The sequence below is a fragment of the Coregonus lavaretus genome (assembly GCF_964263955.1).
Source record: "Coregonus lavaretus genome assembly, chromosome: 25".
Classification (NCBI taxonomy): Eukaryota; Metazoa; Chordata; class Actinopteri; order Salmoniformes; family Salmonidae; genus Coregonus; species Coregonus lavaretus.
This window is the reverse complement of record NC_140012.1, coordinates 22,896,156-22,916,420: the sequence shown is the minus strand read 5'-3', so window position 1 is coordinate 22,916,420 and position 20,265 is coordinate 22,896,156. Positions and strand designations below refer to the sequence as shown.

At 42.2% G+C, this 20,265-nt stretch overlaps 1 protein-coding gene across 1 annotated transcript; it reads left to right on the top strand.

The window, feature by feature from the left end:
• Positions 1–5,632: 5,632 nt before the first annotated feature.
• Positions 5,633–9,317, top strand: LOC311101215 (protein Tob1-like). Its single transcript, XM_084142323.1, has 2 exons — positions 5,633–5,898; positions 7,206–9,317. The coding sequence occupies exon 2, from the start codon at positions 7,377–7,379 to the stop codon at positions 8,367–8,369; it is 993 nt and encodes a 330-aa protein (XP_083998449.1). The 5' UTR covers positions 5,633–5,898; positions 7,206–7,376; the 3' UTR covers positions 8,370–9,317.
• The last annotated feature ends 10,948 nt before the right edge of the window (positions 9,318–20,265 follow it).

The following is a 20,265-nucleotide window of genomic DNA, read 5'->3' as shown; positions in this document are numbered from 1 at the left end:
TATCTCCAGGCCATCAGACTGTTAAATAGTCACAACTAGCTGGCCTCCGCCCAGTACCCTGCCCTGAACTTAGTCACTGTTACCACCCGGTACTCTACCCTGCACCTTAGAGATTGCTGCCCTCACTGCTTTCAGAAAGTATTCACACCCTTGACTTTTTAAAGTGGATTAAATAGAGATTTTGTGTCACTGGCCTACACACAATATCCCATAAAGTCAAAGTGAAATTATGTTTTTCGAAATGTTTACAAATTAATTACAAATCAAAAGCTGAAATGTCGTGAGTCAATGAGTATTCAACCCCTTTGTTATGGCAATCCTAGATAAGTTCAGGAGTAGAAATGTGCTTAACAAGTCACATAATAAGTTGCATGGACTCACTCTGTGTGCAATAATAGTGTTTAACATGATTTTTTAAAGACTACCTCATCTCTGTACCCCACACATACAATTACCTGTAAGGTCCCTCAGTCGAGCAGTTAATTTCAAAAACAGATTCAACCACAAAGACCAGGGAGGTTTTACAATGCCTCGCAAAGAAGGGCACCTATTGTTAGATGGGTAAAAATACAAATAAATCTGACATTGAATATCGCTTTGAGCATGGTGAAGTTATTAATTACATTTTGGATGGTGTATCAATAGACCCAGTCACTACAAAGATACAGGCATCCTTCCTAACTCAGTAGTCGGAGTGGAAGGAAACCGCTCAGGGATTTATGGATCAACAACATTGCAGTTACTCCACAATACTAACCTAAATGACAGACTGAAAAGAAGGTAGCCTGTACAGAATAGAAATATTCCAAAACATGCATCCTGTTTGCAATAAGGCACTAAAGTAAAACTGCTATAAATGTGGCAAAAAAATTAACTTTATGTCCTGAATACAAAGCGTAATGTTTGGGGCAAATCGAACACATCACATCACTGAGTACCACTCTTCATATTTTCAAGAATGGTGGTGGCTGCATCATGTTATGGGTATGCTTATCATCGGCAAGGACTAGGGAGTTTTTTTTGGATAAAAATAAATGCAATAGAGCTAAGCACAGGCAAAATCCTAGAGGAAAACCTGGTTCAGTCTGCTTTCCAACAGACACTGTGAGACAAATTCACCTTTCAGCAGGACAATAACCTAAAACACAAGGCCAAATATACACTGGAGTTGCTTACCAAGACGCCATTGAATGTTCCTGGAAGATCTATGGCAAGACTTGAAAATGGCTGTCTAGCCATGATCAACAACCAACTTAAGTATGAATACTTATGTAAATGAGATATTTCTGTATTTCATTTAGAATCCATTTGCAAACATTTCTAAAAACATGTTTTCACTTTGCATTATGGGGTATTGTGTCTATTTAATCAATTTTGAATTCAGGCTGTAACACAAATTGTGGAATAAGTCAAGGCGTATGAATACTTTCTGAAGGCACTGTACATAGTCATTGAACACTGGTCACTTTAATTATGTTTAAATACTGTTTTACCCACTTCATGTGTACAGTGGGGAGAACAAGTATTTGATACACTGCCGATTTTGCAGGTTTTCCTACTTACACAGCATGTAGAGGTCTGTAATTTTTATCATAGGTACACTTCAACTGTGAGAGGCGGAATCTAAAACAAAAATCCAGAAAATCACATTGTATGATTTTTAAGTAATTAATTTGCATTTTATTGCATGACATACAGTGGGGAAAAAAAGTATTTAGTCAGCCATCAATTGTGCAAGTTCTCCCACTTAAAAAGATGAGAGAGGCCTATAATTGTCATCATAGGTACACGTCAACTATGACAGACAAAATGAGAAAAAAATATCCAGAAAATCACATTGTAGGATTTTTTATGAATTTATTTGCAAATTATGGTGGAAAATAAGTATTTGGTCAATAACAAAAGTTTCTCAATACTTTGTTATATACCCATTGTTGGCAATGACACAGGTCAAACGTTTTCTGTAAGTCTTCACAAGGTTTTCACACACTGTTGCTGGTATTTTGGCCCATTCCTCCATGCAGATCTCCTCTAGAGCAGTGATGTTTTGGGGCTGTCGCTGGGCAACACGGACTTTCAACTCCCTCAAAAGATTTTCTATGGGGTTGAGATCTGGAGACTGGCTAGGCCACTCCAGGACCTTGAAATGCTTCTTACGAAGCCACTCCTTCGTTGCCCGGGCAGTGTGTTTGGGATCATTGTCATGCTGAAAGACCCAGCCACGTTTCATCTTCAATGCCCTTGCTGATGGAAGGAGGTTTTCACTCAAAATCTCACGATACATGGCCCCATTCATTCTTTCCTTTACACGGATCAGTCGTCCTGGTCCCTTTGCAGAAAAACAGCCCCAAAGCATGATGTTTCCACCCCCATGCTTCACAGTAGGTATGGTGTTCTTTGGATGCAACTCAGCATTCTTTGTCCTCCAAACACGACGAGTTGAGTTTTTACCAAAAAGTTCTATTTTGGTTTCATCTGACCATATGACATTCTCCCAATCCTCTTCTGGATCATCCAAATGCACTCTAGCAAACTTCAGACGGGCCTGGACATGTACTGCCTTAAGCAGGGGGACACGTCTAGCACTGCAGGATTTGAGTCCCTGGCGGCGTAGTGTGTTACTGATGGTAGGCTTTGTTACTTTGGTCCCAGCTCTCTGCAGGTCATTTACTAGGTCCCCCCGTGTGGTTCTGGGATTTTTACTCACCGTTCTTGTGATCATTTTGACCCCACGGGGTGAGATCTTGCGTGGAGCCCCAGATCGAGGGAGATTATCAGTGGTCTTGTATGTCTTCCATTTCCTAATAATTGCTCCCACAGTTGATTTCTTCAAACCAAGCTGCTTACCTATTGCAGATTCAGTCTTCCCAGCCTGGTGCAGGTCTACACTTTTGTTTCTGGTGTCCTTTGACAGCTCTTTGGTCTTGGCCATAGTGGAGTTTGGAGTGTGACTGTTTGAGGTTGTGGACAGGTGTCTTTTATACTGATAACAAGTTCAAACAGGTGCCATTAATACAGGTAACGAGTGGAGGACAGAGGAGCCTCTTAAAGAAGAAGTTACAGGTCTGTGAGAGCCAGAAATCTTGCTTGTTTGTAGGTGACCAAATACTTATTTTCCACCATAATTTGCAAATTAATTAATTAAAAATCCTACAATGTGATTTTCTGGAGAAAAAAATTCTCAATTTGTCTGTCATAGTTGACGTGTACCTATGATGAAAATTACAGGCCTCTCTCATCTTTTTAAGTGGGAGAACTTGCACAATTGGTGGCTGACTAAATACTTTTTTCCCCACTGTAAGTATTTGATCACCTACCAACCAGTAAGAATTCCGACTCTCACAGACCTGTTAGTTTTTCTTTAAGAAGCCCTCCTGTTCTCCACTCATTACCTGTATTAACTGCACCTGTTTGAACTCGTTACCTGTATAAAAGACACCTGTCCACACACTCAATCAAACAGACTCCAACATCTCCACAATGGCCAAGACCAGTGAGCTGTGTAAGAACACCAGGGATAAAATTGTAGACCTGCACAAGGCTGGGATGGGCTACAGGACAAGCAGCTTGGTGAGAAGGCAACAACTGTTGGCGCAATTATTAGAAAATGGAAGAAGTTCAAGATGACGGTCAATCACCCTCGGTCTGGGACTCCATGCAAGATCTCACCTTGTGGGGCATCAATGATCATGAGGAAGGTGAGGGATCAGCCCAGAACTACACGGCAGGACCTGGTCAATGACCTGAAGAGAGCTGGGACCACAGTCTCAAAGAAAACCATTAGTAGCACACTACGCCGTCATGGATTAAAATCCTGCAGCGCACGCAAGGTCCCCCTGCTCAAGCCAGCGCATGTCCAGGCCCGTCTGAAGTTTGCCAATGACCATCTGAATGATCCAGAGGAGGAATGGGAGACGGTCATGTGGTCTGATGAGACAAAAATATAGCTTTTTGGTCTAAACTCCACTCGTCGTGTTTGGAGGAAGAAGAAGGATGAGTACAACCCCAAGAACACCATCCCAACCGTGAAGCATGGAGGTGGAAACATCATTCTTTGGGGATGCTTTTCTGCAAAGGGGACAGGACGACTGCACCGTATTGAGGGGAGGATGGATGGGGCCATGTATCGCGAGATCTTGACCAACAACCTCCTTCCCTCAGTAAGAGCATTGAAGATGGGTTGTGGCTGGGTCTTCCAGCATGACAACAACCCGAAACACACAGCCAGGGCAACTAAGGAGTGGCTCCGTAAGAAGCATCTCAAGGTCCTGGAGTAGCCTAGCCAGTCTCCAGACCTGAACCCAATAGAAAATCTTTGGAGGGAGCTGAAAGTCTGTATTGCCCAGCGATAGCCCCGAAACCTGAAGGATCTGGAGAAGGTCTGTATGGAGGAGTGGGCCAAAATCCCTGCTGCAGTGTGTGCAAACATGGTCAAGACCTACAGGAAACGTATGATCTCTGTAATTGCAAACAAAGGTTTCTGTACCAAATATTAAGTTCTGCTTTTCTGATGTATCAAATACTTATGTCATGCAAAAAAATGCAAATTAATTACTTAAAAATCATACAATGTGATTTTCTGGATTTTTGTTTTAGATTTCGTCTCTCACAGTTGAAGTGTACCTATGATAAAAAGTACAGACCTCTACATGCTTTGTAAGTAGGAAAACCTGCAAAATCGGCAGTGTATCAAATACTTGTTCTCCCCACTGTATATACTGCACAGGATGTTGGCGGCACCTTAATTGGGGAGGACGGACTAGTGGCAATGGCTGGAGCGGAATGAGTGGAATGGTTTCAAATACATCAAACACATTGTTTCCACTAGTTTGATGCCATTCCATTCGCACCGTTTTGGCTATTGTTATGAGACATTCTCCCCTCAGCAGCCTCCTGTGATATACTGTATTCTAGTCAAGGCTCATCCTATATAACTACTGCTGTACACACCTTTTGTATTGTTAGGTATTACTGCACTGTTGGAGCTAGAAACATGAGCAGTTCGCTGCACCTGCGATAACATCTGTAAAATATGTGTACTCGACCAAAACAATTTGATTTCAACAGAGCACAATCCTACACGGGGACATGTGTCCTTCCGCCAAACTGTCTGTGTACTACTTCTCCCTCTCCAGCTAATTTTTGCCACAACGTCTCACAATGCTTATTGCATTTCCGAAATAATCATACTGTCTTAATCTTTGGCCATAATTAGAGCAACTACAACAAATGTATGTATTTTACATTTGAGTCAATACATCTAACCCGTTTTAGTGTCAGTTGGTTTGCTATAAAACTGAGTTTCTTCGATTTACTACTTTCATTGTATATAAACCACCAAATAAGTTATTTATGTTCATTATCTCAACGATCTTCATTCAACATTGTGACATTATGTAGTCCCAATGCACATGAAAAGCATACCACTACCGTAATAGACCATTGTTATTGACTGACTTGCAAAACAGCCAATTGGAATATAAGATGAAGAAGTTGACGAATGACGAAAGACATGTTTGGCCAATAGAATAGCGTTATTTGGTATTGACCTCTGAGAGCCATATCACCGCCTACTTTATGTCCGTGGCGGAGTACTACCTATATAAACAAGACAGTCCGCACTTTAAAGGGTAGAGTTGTAAAAACTCCCAGGCAATAGGGAGTTAGCTTGCTCGCCGAGAAAACAGTTATATTCCAAAACGCCAATTGACATCCACATAACTCGACTGGAATAATCATTTAGATTCATAGAAACTGCAGCAGAAGACGTTGTACAATAAGGAAGTAACCATCTATCTATTTTGTTACGTTAGCAAGTTAGCTAACGTTAGCCATTCATTCGTCATTCAATCGGTCTTCAGACAGTGCAAGGACCCTGCTGTGAATTTAACTCTAAATGTAAGTATAATTATTTTCATCACTTTATAAGTCGTTAACAAGGCAGTCATTAAGCATTGCTTGTCAAATCCCTGGAGACAAGCCAACGTTAGACCGCATTCTCTGTCTTGTTTGGGTTGGGTAGCTAACGTTAGGTTGGCTAACGTAACTAACGCGGTAACGTTAGCTGGCTAGCTAGTAGTAGCTAACTATAACTAACGATAGTGTAGTGATATCTAGCCAGCTAGTTAAAAACCCATAAATCAGACTAATTTGAGCTAAAAAACAGAACCAACTTTTTAGCTACCTTGGTGGTCATTGAACAACCGTAAATGATAGGGGCACATTTGGGGCAAGCCAACACACCTTATCCGATGAGCTGGAATCCCCTTCACTGTATTTTCATCAGGCTAAAACCTGTAGCTGTAGCATAGCTGCAGTTTAGCCTACATCCCCTTCACATCCTGGTTGCGTAGCTAGCTAACCATTTTGGTTAATGCTTGCTAGCTACATTATTGATGGATGGATTCAAGTGAAGCGAGGCAAGCTATGATAAGGATTTGGATTGGACGTTTTGATCATTCGTATCAGATAGATAAATATAGCTAGTGTTACCAGTTATTTCTAATAGAGAAAGGCATCTAGCTAGCTATGGCCGTGATCAGAAATTCAATTAGGATTATGTAACAAGGCTCTCTGCGATTGCAGCTAGTTCAGCTCACCAGCTGCTCGCTTATATTCTAGCCCAATGTTTGTGCCCGGTTTCTCCTGTTACATCACTAACCAACATTGTTCTTCCATCATCATATCAAATGAATTATGGACGTGAGTGTACAATTGTTCAAATATATTCTATATCGGGTGAGGATACAATGTCTCGGATCATTGGCTAAATTGTTGCTTTAATTGCGCTGAAAGGGCCCATAAGCCACCATTGTCCAGAGGTCAACCATGCTTGCCTTTAGTTGTCACTAATGCTAGAAGACCGCCGGGGAACACAGCCTTATTTATAGCTGCTTATGTTGTACAGCCTGCCTAGACACAGCAATGCAGTGTACAGGGAAGTGAATGGCTGAGCTGTAAATGCAATAAGGCTTATAAGGCCAACAGCTTTCCAATGGTGAGCTAAACTAATAATAGTAATATATGCCATTTAGCAGACAATTTTATCCAAGCGATGTATGGGTGGCCTCGTACATATTACTTGTATGAATATGCAGTTGTTGTACTATTGGACAGTAGATTTAGCCATATAGCATTTATCATATATTTTATATATATATATATTTATTTGTATGTGTTAATTTGTCTCCTCCCTCTTATTCCAGGCTTAGGAACCCTACCCTGTGAAAGAAAGGATATCTGTTTCAGCAATCAGCACATAGTCCTTGTCTCTGTTTGGCCCAAACTGATTACCGCTGCCTTGGAGGTTTTTGCAACGCTCAGGAATACCAACTCAATAACGAAAAAACAAAACCTGCCGGAACCGTGAAGCAGCTATGCAGCTTGAAATCCAAGTAGCACTCAACTTTATTATTTCCTATTTGTACAACAAACTCCCCAGAAGGCGTGTGAACATCTTTGGTGAGGAGCTCGAGAGGCAGCTGAAGAAGAAGTATGAAGGCCACTGGTACACTGAGAAGCCATATAAGGGCTCTGGGTACAGGTGCATCCACGTAGGGGAGAAGGTGGACCCTGTGGTGGAGCAGGCAGCCAAGGAGAGCGGCCTGGACATCGACGACGTCCGGAATAACCTCCCTCAGGACCTTAGTGTGTGGATTGACCCCTTCGAGGTGTCCTACCAGATTGGGGAGAAGGGGCCGGTCAAGGTGCTGTACGTGGACGATAACAATGAGAACAACGGGTCCGAGCTGGACAAGGAGATCAAGAACAGCTTCAACCCAGAGGCCCAGGTCTTCATGCCCATCAGTGACCCTATTGGGGCCTGCTCTGAGTCCAGCTCTCCCTCACCCCCCTTCGGGCAGTCTGCGGCCGTCAGCCCCTCCTTCATGCCACGCTCCACCCATCCTATAACCTTCACCACCGCCACCTTTGCAGCCACCAAGTTCGGCTCCACCAAGATGAAGAGCTCCGGCCGCAACAACGGTAATGGCGGCAACGGTGGAAGCAGCAACAAGGTGGCCCGCACCTCCCCCACCAACAACCTCGGGCTGAATGTGAACACCCTGCTGAAGCAAAAAGCCATGTCCACCTCCATGCACTCCCTGTACGGCCTGGGCCAGCAGCAGAAGGCCTCAGCACTCTCTCCTAATGCTAAGGAGTTTGTGTTCCCAAGCCTCCAGGGTCAGGTGAGCCCCGGTGGAGTGTTCCCCAGCGAGGGCTCGCTCAGCCCGCTGCAGTACAACAATGCCTTTGACGTGTTCGCGGCCTACGGAGGTCTCAACGACAAATCCGTCATGGATGGGCTGAACTTCAGCCTCAGCAACATGCAGTATTCAAACCAGCAATTCCAGCCGGTCATGGCTAACTAAACCTGACACGACGACGTGATGTTATTTATGAATGACGATGGTGGCTCAAAGAGAAGGAAAAACACACATTAAGAAGAACTGGACTTTCAAGGAAATAATGACGAGGGTCCTCTGAGGAGCTCTGTCTAGTCAGTGAAGCAGCATGTGCCCAAGGGTGTTTTGTTTTCTCTACCCCCTTGAGTTAGTTTTTTGCTTAAAGCTTGTTGTACAAATGCATCCAAGCTTGGTTACTTAAATTCAACATGCATCGTTGTGTTTCTCTTTTCCTTTTTGCCAACCAAGCACAATATTTTTTTTTACTATGTTCGAAAAAACAAAAAATACTCCATAACATTAAAAAAATACAGTCTTCAAGTTCCAGCCTCTTACAGTATTTTACAGGTCGTAAGACATGGCTGATTTTTATGAATTGGCACTACTACATGGGGTTACTTGGTCTTTTTCTAATTGTATAATTTAATTTAGTACAGAGTTTGTAAGATATCAGAGTATATATTGTTTCTATGACATGGTATTGCATTTATATCTTTTTACTACTCCAGTGATCTGTGATGGCTGCAGCAGCTTTTTGTTATGTTTTTTTTTTTTTTTTAAGAAAGAAATCCATCTTTAAAATGCATCAAATATTCTAAAGATTGTGTACATTGAATTCCACCACTAAGGAAAACTAAGTGTACATCGAGTTGTATTTTCTGTTAAGAGTTGAAAGATTTTGCTATATTATGGACAAATGTAATCGTATAAATTAATTTTGTACCTACATTGTGCAATACTTGATAAAAATACGGTATAACAAAGTATTTTGAGTCAGTGTCTTACATGTCAAGAGGGACTGAGAGTTTATATTGTTAAGTTTGTATTAAAAATGCTTAAATTATATGCTTGTCTTTATTTTTTTTAATTTCATATTTGCACCCTGGTCTTTTTAATAAAATAAACTACAGTCAATGTGATGTGGACATTGGATTTATTGATAAGGACAGGATGCAGGCTTGCATTTATTAGACCCAAAAGCTCATCAGTCATCTTGCTACGAATACATTAAATACATTGGAACTGTAATGTTTTTTTTATGAAGGTAATGGACCATTTATTTAGGCTCAATCAGGGCAAGGCCTGACTCCTCACTATGCCAGGGATGGTGTTGGTGTGCTCCATTATAGTAAGGCTGATCAACGCACATCCATTTCACATCCACCTTCTGAATGAACAACCTTGGCTGTTGGGCAATTATTGGCCCTGGACAGATAACGTGGCTATCATTAGCCGTCAACGTGTAGAACCACATATGTCTTTTGCCCAAGGGCGGTTTAAGATAAAATGCACGAAGCCAATGGGCAGAATGACTTGGCAGTTTATCACTAACACCATACCCAGAATATCTACACTTCATATGGCCCCTACTACTCCTATGTTGTGCATGTGAACTCCCAGGCTATTTGTGGTTATGATGGAATACTGTATGCATATGGATATCAGTTCCTTCAGGGAGGACCCAAAGTCCATGCCCATCACTGGGTAGCCTAGCATGTGATTTGTGACATCATGAAAACAGGTGGAGGGCCAATTTGTGTCACTTGTCAAATGATTGTGACTGTATCAACCTTTTAGCCATCTCTCTTGATTTCTCCCTCTCCAATCCAAGTTTCCAAGGTCTATTTTGGGGCTGCTGTGTTATTTGGCTTTTTAAGGGGGAAGCCTATCTACCGATATGTTTACAAGTTGAGTGGAGAGAGTGCTAGAGGGAAGACGGGAGCTTTAAGCCCTTTACTATAAGCGGGTAGACAAAGCTACACAGTAACACAACACCTGCCTGTGTGTTGGACTGAGATATTATTAGAGATGAAGGTGAGCATCACATAAAGTAAAGTGAATTGGAGCTAATTTAAGGCTAGAACAGGCCAAACATTCACTATGGTTTAGTGCTTCAACAGCTTAACTCGCCAAACAGATAATCACATTTGCAATTCTATATGTGGAAAAGGTCGCAGCAGGGGAATAGCTTGTGTTAATGCTTGAAAGACCTCCTACTCCTCTCCCTGTGAAGGGTCTTATGGTCTATTATTAGGAATGTGGACAGGCCTGTAATAATATGGCTTGGGTATTTCAACTCCAAAGTGTGCTTTGTTAATGCAGTTTAAGTGTAAAGCCTGCTTGTGAAAGGGCTCTGTGGAGGATTGGGATTACATTTTGTGGCATTCACTGAGCATGTTTATGTGAGTTTGATGTGCGTGTGTGTGCCTGTGTGCATGTTTGTCCACGTTTGCATATTAGCAACACTAGTACAGAACTGTATGAACGTGACACACACACACACCACCCGCATTTGAGTAAATAGAGCCGCAGATGGTCCTGTGTCACACCAGCTGGTCGTCTCCCAGGGTGTGTGACGTTGCCTTGCTGGGGCCCCATCTAGTCCAGGCCAAAGTGTACTTTCACTAAAGATACCTCTCTTATTTAATATACAGTGCATTCGGAAAGTATTCAGACCCCTTGACCTTTTCCACATTTTGTTACGTTACAGCCTTATTCTAAAATAGATTTAAAAAATAAAACAATTCTACACACAATACGCCATAATGACAGAGCAAAAACAGGTTTTTAGACATTTTTGCAAATATATAAAAAAATAAAAACTGAAATATGACATTTACATAAGTATTCAGACCCTTTACTTAGTACTTTGTTGAAGCACCTTTGGCAGCGATTACAGTCTTGAGTCTTCTTGGGTATGACGCTACAAGCTTGGCACACCTGTATTTGTGGAGTTTCTCCTATTCTTCTCTGTCAGGTTGGATGGGGAGCGTCGCTGCACAGCTATTTTCAGGTCTCTCCAGAGATATTCGATCAGGTTCAAGTCCGGGCTCTGGCTGGGCCACTTGTCCCGCAGCCACTCCTGCGTTGTCTTGGCTGTGTACTTAGGGTCATTGTCGTGTTGGAAGGTGAACCTTTGCCCCAGTCTGAGGTCCTGAGCACTCTGTAGCAGGTTTTCATCAAGGATCTCTCTGTACTTTGCTCTGTTCATCTTTCCCTCGATCCTGACTAGTCTCCCAGTCCCTGCCACTGAAAAACATCCCCACAGCATGATGCTGCCACCACCATGCTTCACAGTAGGAATGGTGCCAGATTTCCTCTAGACGTGACGCTTGGCATTCAGTCCAAAGAGTTAAATCTTGGTTTCATCAGACCAGAGAATCTTGTTTCTCATGGTCTGAGTGTCCTTTAGGTGCCTTCTGGCAAACTCTAAGCGGGCTGTCATGTGCCTTTTACTGAGGAGTGGCTTCCGTCTGGCCACTCTACCATAAAGGCCTAATTGGTGGAGTACTGCAGAGATGGTTGTCCTTCTGGAAGGTTCTCCCATTTCCACAGAGGAACTCGGGACCTCTGTCAGAGTGAACATCGGGTTCTTGGTCACCTCCCTGACCAAGGCCCTTATCCCTCGATTGCTCAGTTTGGCCGGGCGGCTAGCTCTAGGTAGAGTCTTGGTGGTTCCAAACTGCTTCCATCTAAGAATGATGTAGGCCACTGTGATCTTGGGGACTTTCAATACTGCAGAAATGTTTTGGTACCCTTCCCCAGATCTGTGCCTCAACACAATCCTGTCTCGGAGCTCTACAGACAATTCCTTCGACCTCATGTCTTGGTTTCTGCTCTGACATGCACTGTCAACTATGGGACCTTATATAGACAGGTGTGTGCCTTTCCAAATCATGCCCAATCAATTTAATTTACCACAGGTGGACTCCAATCAAGTTGTAGAAACATCTCAAGGATGATCAATGGAAACAGGATGCACCTGAGCTCAATTTCGAGTCTCATAGCAAAGGGTCTGAATACTTATGTAAATAAGATATTTAAGTATTTAAAAAAAAATACATTTACAACAATTTCTAAAAACCTGTTTGCGCTTCGTCGTTATGGGGTTTTGTGTGTAGATTGATGAGGAACATTTTTTATTTGATCCTTTTTAGAAAAAGGCTGTAACGTAACAAAATGTGGAAAAAGTCAAGGGGTCTGAATACTTTCCGAATGCACTGTAGATATAATATAAGTGTTCCACAATGCATAAAATGCAACATGTTCCTCAACCTCTTGTGAACTAGTGTTTGGTTATTGAAAATGGCAGAGATTCTATTTTTGTATTTATCTCCTGCTTCTCAACCTTGATAGATGATGGTAGAGGCAGTTTCATGGACTAGAACGTAATTGAATCGCAGACCACAGAGAGAACACAGTATTGTGTATCTGGCCATTGTTATGACTGTGTTGGCTTGACTTTGTGAATGAGAAGAGCAAGATGGCACCTGTTCCTTGTTATTGCATTTGGCCATTGCAGTGTGACCATTGACCATTGACCAATTACATTTAAAGTGGCTTACAGTCCAAAGATACCATACGGCACGCGCATGCGAGAGTATCTCCTTCATCTTCAAAAACTTCACCAAACATCTTTAATTAAACATTACACAGTTTATTGGAAAAAGGAGATGAGAGAGAGAAAAATACTCAAGTGTTATTGAATGTTAAATAAATCCATGGCCGAGGCTCTTAATAAAACAGTAATGACTACAGCCTGTGTTGTTTAGCAGAGATTGAACCTGACTCATTTTTTCTGCTTTCAAGTGTTGCCAAGTCATTTCACTGCAGATGATCCTCTCAGAACCGGTTCTTATTCTACACCAGACAGTCATTCAACTTTTAAAAGCACCACAGACCAGCAAAATAGAACAATAATCCATATTTCACGATGACTCAAGCTCAGGAAGAGCTGAATTGAATACTAAAGATGTTCTACCACTGCAGACTGTACTGTCTCCCTCTCTTTCTCTCTGTCTCTCTGACTCTCTCTCTCTCTATCCCATTCTCACTCTCATTCTTTCTTTCTTTCTTTCTTTCTTTCTTTCTTTCTTTCTTTCTTTCTTTCTTTCTTTCTTTCTTTCTTTCTTTCTTTCTTTCTTTCTTTCTTTCTTTCATTCTCTCTCTCTGTCTATGTCTCTCTCTCTCCCTCTCTCTCTCTCTCTCTCGCTCTCTCTCTCTCTCGCTCTATCTCTCTTATCCTCCCTCCCTCTCTCTCTCTCTCTCTCTCTCTCTCTCTCTCTCTCTCTCTCTCTCTCTCTCTCTCTCTCTCTCTCTCTCTATCTCTCTCTCTTATCCTCCCTCCCTCTATCTATCTATCTCTCCCTCTCTCTGTTTGTTTTGGTTTGCATACATAGTTGAAGGTTATGGTAACGAATGGGTGTCTTTGCACACATCTATACATTTAAATATAGAACGTACAGGCTCTTCTGAGTCACCATCAGAGGATAATCCTTTCTCTACCTCATTCTATCCGTCTCTCTCCCTCTCCCTCTCTCTCCCTCTGTGCATCCCTCTCTCTCTGCTCTCCCTCCTTCCCTCCTTCCCTCCCTCCCTCCCTTATGAGGGACTACAGTGGCTTGCAAAAGTATTCATCCCCCTTGGCGTTTTTCCTCATTTTAAATGGACAGACACAAAATAGTCCAAATTGGTGAAGTGAAATGAAAAAAATAACTTGTTTCAAAAAATTCAAAAAAATAAATAACAGAAAAGTGGTGCGTGCATATGTATTCACCCCCTTTGCTATGAATCCCCTAAATAAGATCTGGTGCAACCAATTACCTTCAGAAGTCACATAATAAGTTAAATAAAGTCCACCTGTGTGCAATCTAAGTGTCACATGATCTGTCACATGATCTCAGTATATATACACCTGTTCTAAAAGGCCCCAGAGTCTGCAACACCACTAAGCAAGGGGCACCACCAAGCAAGCGGCACCATGAAGATCAAGGAGCTCTCCAAACAGGTCAGGGACAAAGTGTGGAGAAGTACAGATCAGTGTTGGGTTATAAAAAATATCTGAAACTTTGACCATCCCACGAAGCACCTTTAAATCCATTAATAAAAAATGGAAAGAATATGACACCACAACAAACCTGCCAAGAGAGGGCCGCCCACCAAAAGCTGCAAAGCTCCACAGTGGAGATTGGAGTTTCTGTCCATAGGACCACTTTAAGCCGTACACTCCACAGAACTGGGCTTTACGGAAGAGTGGCCAGAAAAAAGCCATTGCTTAAAGAAAAAAATAAGCAAACACATTTGGTGTTCACCAAAAGCCATGTGGGAGACTCCCCAAACATATGGAAGAAGGTACTCTGGTCAGATGAGACTAAAATTGAGCTTTTTGGCCATCAAGGAAAACGCTATGTCTGGCGCAAACCCAACACCTCTCATCACCCCGAGAACACCATCCCCACAGTGAAGCTGTGGGGATCGGCAGGGACTGGGAAACTGGTCAGAATTGAAGGAATGATGGATGGCGCTAAATACAGGGAAATTCTTGAGGGAAACCTGTTTCAGTCTTCAAGAATTTGAGACTGGGACAGAGGTCCACCTTCCAGCAGGACAATGACCCTAAGCATACTGCTAAAGCAACACTCAAGTGGTTTTAAGGGGAAACATTTAAATGTCTTGGAATGGCCTAGTCAAAGCCCAGACCTCAATCCAATTGAGAATCTGTGGTATGACTTAAAGATTGCTGTACACCAGCGGAACCCATCCAACTTGAAGGAGCTTGGGCAGTTTTGCCTTGAAGAATGGGCAAAAATCCCAGTGGCTAGATGTGCCAAGCTTATAGAGACATACCCCAAGAGTCTTGCAGCTGTAATTGCTGCAAAAGGTGGCTCTACAAAGTATTGACTTTGGAGGGGGGTGAATAGTTATGCACGCTCAAGTTTTCTGTTTTTTTGTCTTATTTCTTGTTTGTTTCACAAAAAATATTTTGCATCTTCAAAGTGGTAGGCATGTTGTGTAAATCAAATGATACAAACCCCCAAAAAATCCATTTAATTCCAGGTTGTAAGGCAACAAAATAGGAAAAATGCCAAGGGGGGTGAATACTTTTGCAAGCCACTGTATCTGTATGCAAATACTGTAGCTAGGAAACATTCTCCATGCACTTGCATATCACTCAGGACCAAATTTGACGTAACACAAAAGATTCTATGGATATTCTTGGTAAAAAGGCACAAAAAAATATTTCATATATATCTATATATATATATATATATATATATATATATATATATCTATATATATATATATATATATATATATATATATATATATACACACACTTTTGTACCCTAGCACTACATAGCTGATTCAAATAATCGAAGCTTGATGATGAGTTGGTTATTTAAAAGTAGGGTGGTTGGTCGGGTTGGATGGGTAGGCGTAAATAGCAAACATCTAGCGACCCAAAGGTTGTGTGTTTGAATCTCATCACGGACAACTTTAGCAACTACTTACTACTTTTTAGGTACTTTGCAATTACTTATTATGTTAGCTAACCCTTCCCCTAACCCTAACCTTAACCCCTAACTCTAACCCCTAGCCTAGCTAACGTTAGCCACCTACAGTAGCTAACATTAGCATTAGCCACCAAGCTAACGTTAGCCACAACATAGCGACCTGATTAGTCAAAAAGTGAACTGCTGATTAACCCTCCCCAGTTGATTGTCCCTCTAGTAGGCTACAGTTCACTAATAAATGACCTGAATAAGGCAGTATCTGCACTTCCACTGTAGTATCTGTCAGACAAGATGGCCCTTACTATTTCCTGATTGCCTAGTCACTTTTACCCCTACCCACATGTACATACTTACCTAAATTACCTAAATTACCTCGTACCACTTGACTCGGTACAGGTACTCCTTCTATATAGCCTTGTTATTGTTTTTATTGTGTTTTTTTAATTAAACAAATATTTGTCTTACAGCATTTCACTGTAAAGTCTACACCTGTTGTACTCTGCGCATGCGACCAATAACATTTGATTTGATTTGATGTGTGGAATAGAGGGAGAGAGGGAGGGGAGGGAGAGGGGATATTGAAAGGGGTTTGTTTACAGTTTTCAGTCTGCTGTAGTCCCCTCTTCATCTCGCCACAGTCTTCTATTTAGAGGACTATGCCTCTACCCATCCTCTTCCCCACCACTCTCTCTCCCTCTCCCCTTCTCTCTATCCCTACCATATTCCATCCTTCTCCCCAGGCATCTGAAACTTTCTCTTGTATTTGATGTTCTTAGTCTGCTGTGTAATTTAATCTCAGTGATTCCCTGCAGCCGCAGTATCTCTCTCCCTCCCTCCCTTCCCCCTAGCTCTCCTCTCCTCTCCCTCTCTCTCTCTCTCTCTCTCTCTCTTGCTCGCTCTCTCCCCTTCTCTCTATCCCTACCAGATTCCATCCCTCTCCCCAGGCATCTGAAACTTTCTCTTGTATTTGATGTTCTTAGTCCGCTGTGTAATTTAATCTCAGCGATTCCCTGCAGCCGCAGTCTCTCTCGCTCTCTCTCTCTCCTACCATTCAACCTCAGCTCTAATAATAGGATACCCAGGCAGTCTCCCCTCTAATCTCCTTGCCAGTGTGTGTGTGTGTATATGTGTGCGTGCGTGCGTGCGTTTCTCCTCGCCTCTGCAATAAGGCTTTGTTTGTTTTGGCCACTCAAAGCGCAGGCTAACTTTCACTCTGCTAATTGTAATGGTTCAGTGACGTACAGTATAGGGAGACTAATATAAGAAGAACCAGACCCCTAAAGCTTTTATGTTTAGTGTTACTTTAACACATTATATGGTCTATACTTGGCATGTAGGTTTGTCACTTATGGGTAGCACAAATTGGGATATGGGGGAGGGGAATGGCAGGGTATATGCAAATTAAATAATGTAGTATTTACTCAAGTTAAAAAGTGGAGTGTTTTTGTGGACTGTAGTGGTTTTGCAGACATTACTGCAGTATTTACTACAGTGCTTTTGGGGGGATAATACTGTAGTATTTACTATAGTATTCTACAGTATACTACACAAGATCGAGGGATGCTATAGTGTGTAGTATTTTACAGTATAATACAGTTTACTACAGAATTCTATAGTAAATACTGTAGTATTCTATAGTAAACTGTAGTATTTTTTTCATGTGGGTTTCCTTGTCTCCTTCCCTTCATTTTGATCTGAAATAATTAGACAGATAAACGCAGGTGCCCAACATATTACTTTCTCCATGTCTGTTTTTTTCTGAGATGAAGGAAAGGTGAGCATGTGGTGTGTTGTGTGTTATCCGAGCACCTGTGTGTGTCGAAATTCCCTAGACCTAGAGCAGTCCAACAAGGAAACACCCTGTGACCCACAGCAGGAAAATTCCTCTCTGACTCATATACAGGCCAGTGGAATTCCGGTCAGTCAGGTGCTCCGAGGAATGTTAGGAAAACCATCCATCACCATCCATCTGTTTTCGTCTCTTTTCCCCTCCCTCTCTTTCCCCCTCTCTTTTTATTGGCTGAGGTGGGAAGAGATATGAGGTCAGGCATACGGAGAAGTATGTAGAAGAGGTTGACGTTTCCCCCAACCTCTGGTCAAGTGTCAGATCTCATATCACCCCTTAATAGTTAAGGTACCAACTTAGTGGCCTTGTGGTTAGAGTGTCCACCCTGAGGTTGGGGGTTTGATCCCCCGCCAAGTTATACCAAAGGCTCTCAGCATTAAGGAGATGGATTGGGGGTAAGGCCCTGCGACAGATTAGCGTTGTGTCTAGGGGGTGTACTTGTACATCAAGCTGCCTCACGCTAAAGAAACAGGAGATAGGCTGCCCTATGGGCTGTTCTGGCTCAGACAAAGCTTACTTGTCCAAGGCTTACTTTATTACTGGTTAAGGTTAGGATTGGTGTTAGGGCTATCCTACCACCTGATCTTAGATCGTACCTTGAGCTCTGAGAATGCGGTGTTTGAAGCATGAAAATACTTACTTTTTTGTCAGTGTCAAAGCAGTGTTGTTTCCCCCAGCCATGTTTCATTTATGTCTCAGATCAAAATAGAAACAGTGAGATGGTGAGTGCTGAGCTGAACTGTCATCCATCAACCTGCTGTGGCTGTGCTGTGTGACTGTGTGCTGCTGTTGTTGCATTGTGTTCAGAGAAGGAAGACGGGGGGAAATCAGTGGCGCTGCAGCACTTAGAGCAGCGTTGGTTTCTCCTGCATTTAAATATTTCAGCAGCACAGAGAGTAAATGGCAGTCTGATGTGCTGCTATACCATATTCACTAAAAGGTCAAGGTGGATGGAAAAATCCAACATCTGGGCTCGTTACCCGCAGCTCTAGGAGGAGAATCTGTCTGTCTGCTGAATGGAATTAAGCCAGCCTCAGATGACTTTCAACTGTTAGTCCACAATAGTGGATCTTCTATTCCCAAACTTTCTGTCGCTATTCATAGCAAGTAGCTCTCTCTGCTACTCACATGTAGGCCCAGTACTGTATCTATAATGGGTGGTTCCTTAAAGATAACAAAGGAAAACAAACATAGATGTCATCTATGGAATGTGGAAACTCCCAGCCCTAGCAAACATGACCAAATTGTTCTTTTTGTGACACCCCCATCTATGACCTTTTACCGTGTTACAGGCATACTTCTGGGAATATTCGTTCAGTGCCGTGGCACACCTATATTCTTCAGATTCCTTCTAGGGCCAGCAACATTGTCTTCCATCTGATGTTGTCATTCTAACATGAAACGCGTTGCCAGGTCAGTGCAGATGGCCGTCACGCTATCTGACATAAGACAATGGGGCCAGCAATAGAGAATACAATATAGCTCTGGTTTCGACACAGTCTTTGAAAGATGTTGTATTCTTGAACAGCATGTAAGTAAGAATCAACCTCATTATGTGATCAGAATCAAGGTATTCCAATGCTAATCAGTTATAATGATCAAATTGTCCAGGACTAATATCATGTTTAATATGAAGAGAACATGGAACTTTCATGCATTGGTCCAACACATAACTTATAACCCAGTCATGCAGACCCACAGTCTGTAGAGCGGTGATGTGAAATTAACAAGCAAACCTCAGGAGGAGTATCAATATGGAGTATGAATCTGAGATTGAGTTGGTAGCGATGACCTACAACGGTGAGCTCCTCTTAGACAAACAGATGTGTGGAATTTCAGATGGACCTGAGAAGGCATGGAACAGATTAAATGTTTGGAACTGTATTTGGCTCTTCTTCTCTGTCTGTCTTTCTCTTTTTTCTGTCGTTCTCTCTCATTACTCTCTCTCTCTCTCTCTCTCTCGCTCTCATTACTCTCTCTCTCATTACTCTCTCTCTCTCTCATTACTCTCTCTCTCTCATTACTCTCTCTCTCTCTCATTACTCTCTCTCTCTCTCATTACTCTCTCTCTCTCTCATTACTCTCTCTCTCTCTCATTACTCTCTCTCTCTCTCATTACTCTCTCTCTCATTATTCTCTCTCTCTCATTACTCTCTCTCTCTCATTACTCTCTCTCTCTCATTACTCTCTCTCTCTCATTACTCTCTCTCTCATTACTCTCTCTCTCTCATTACTCTCTCTCTCTCATTACTCTCTCTCTCTCATTACTCTCTCTCTCTCTCTGCGCTCTCTTTCTCCATCTCACCTCTCTGTGCTTCAAGGATGTACACTGTACACACATTAAATATAAACTGAGTTATGTGACAGAAATGTCACCACATTTAATGAGCTTTCATATTCAATGTTTATCACTTACAAGCTCAATTTAACATCCGTGTGAGTTGTTTGCTTCTATAAAAATAAAGTTACGTGCTGGAGAAGCCTGCATGCAATACTGCCGTAACAACACTGAGTAACAGTCTGAAATTGCGCGTTTAAATTGCACGTTTAAATTCAGCTCTAATGCAGCAGCGGAATTCCAAAACAGACCAGATCAGACATGCAACTGTAAAGTCACTCTTCCAAAGCGTGTGAATGTGTGTCCTTCCAGCCTGTGTGTCTGTGTGTGTCCTTTAGCTCTGTGTCTGTCTGTGTGTGTGTGTGCGTGTATGTGTGTGTGTGC

Excerpts from the sequence above, each read along its gene's own strand:
- LOC311101215 (XM_084142323.1), top strand. The coding sequence starts at position 7,377 with ATGCAGCTTGAAATCCAAGTAGCACTCAACTTTATTATTTCCTATTTG.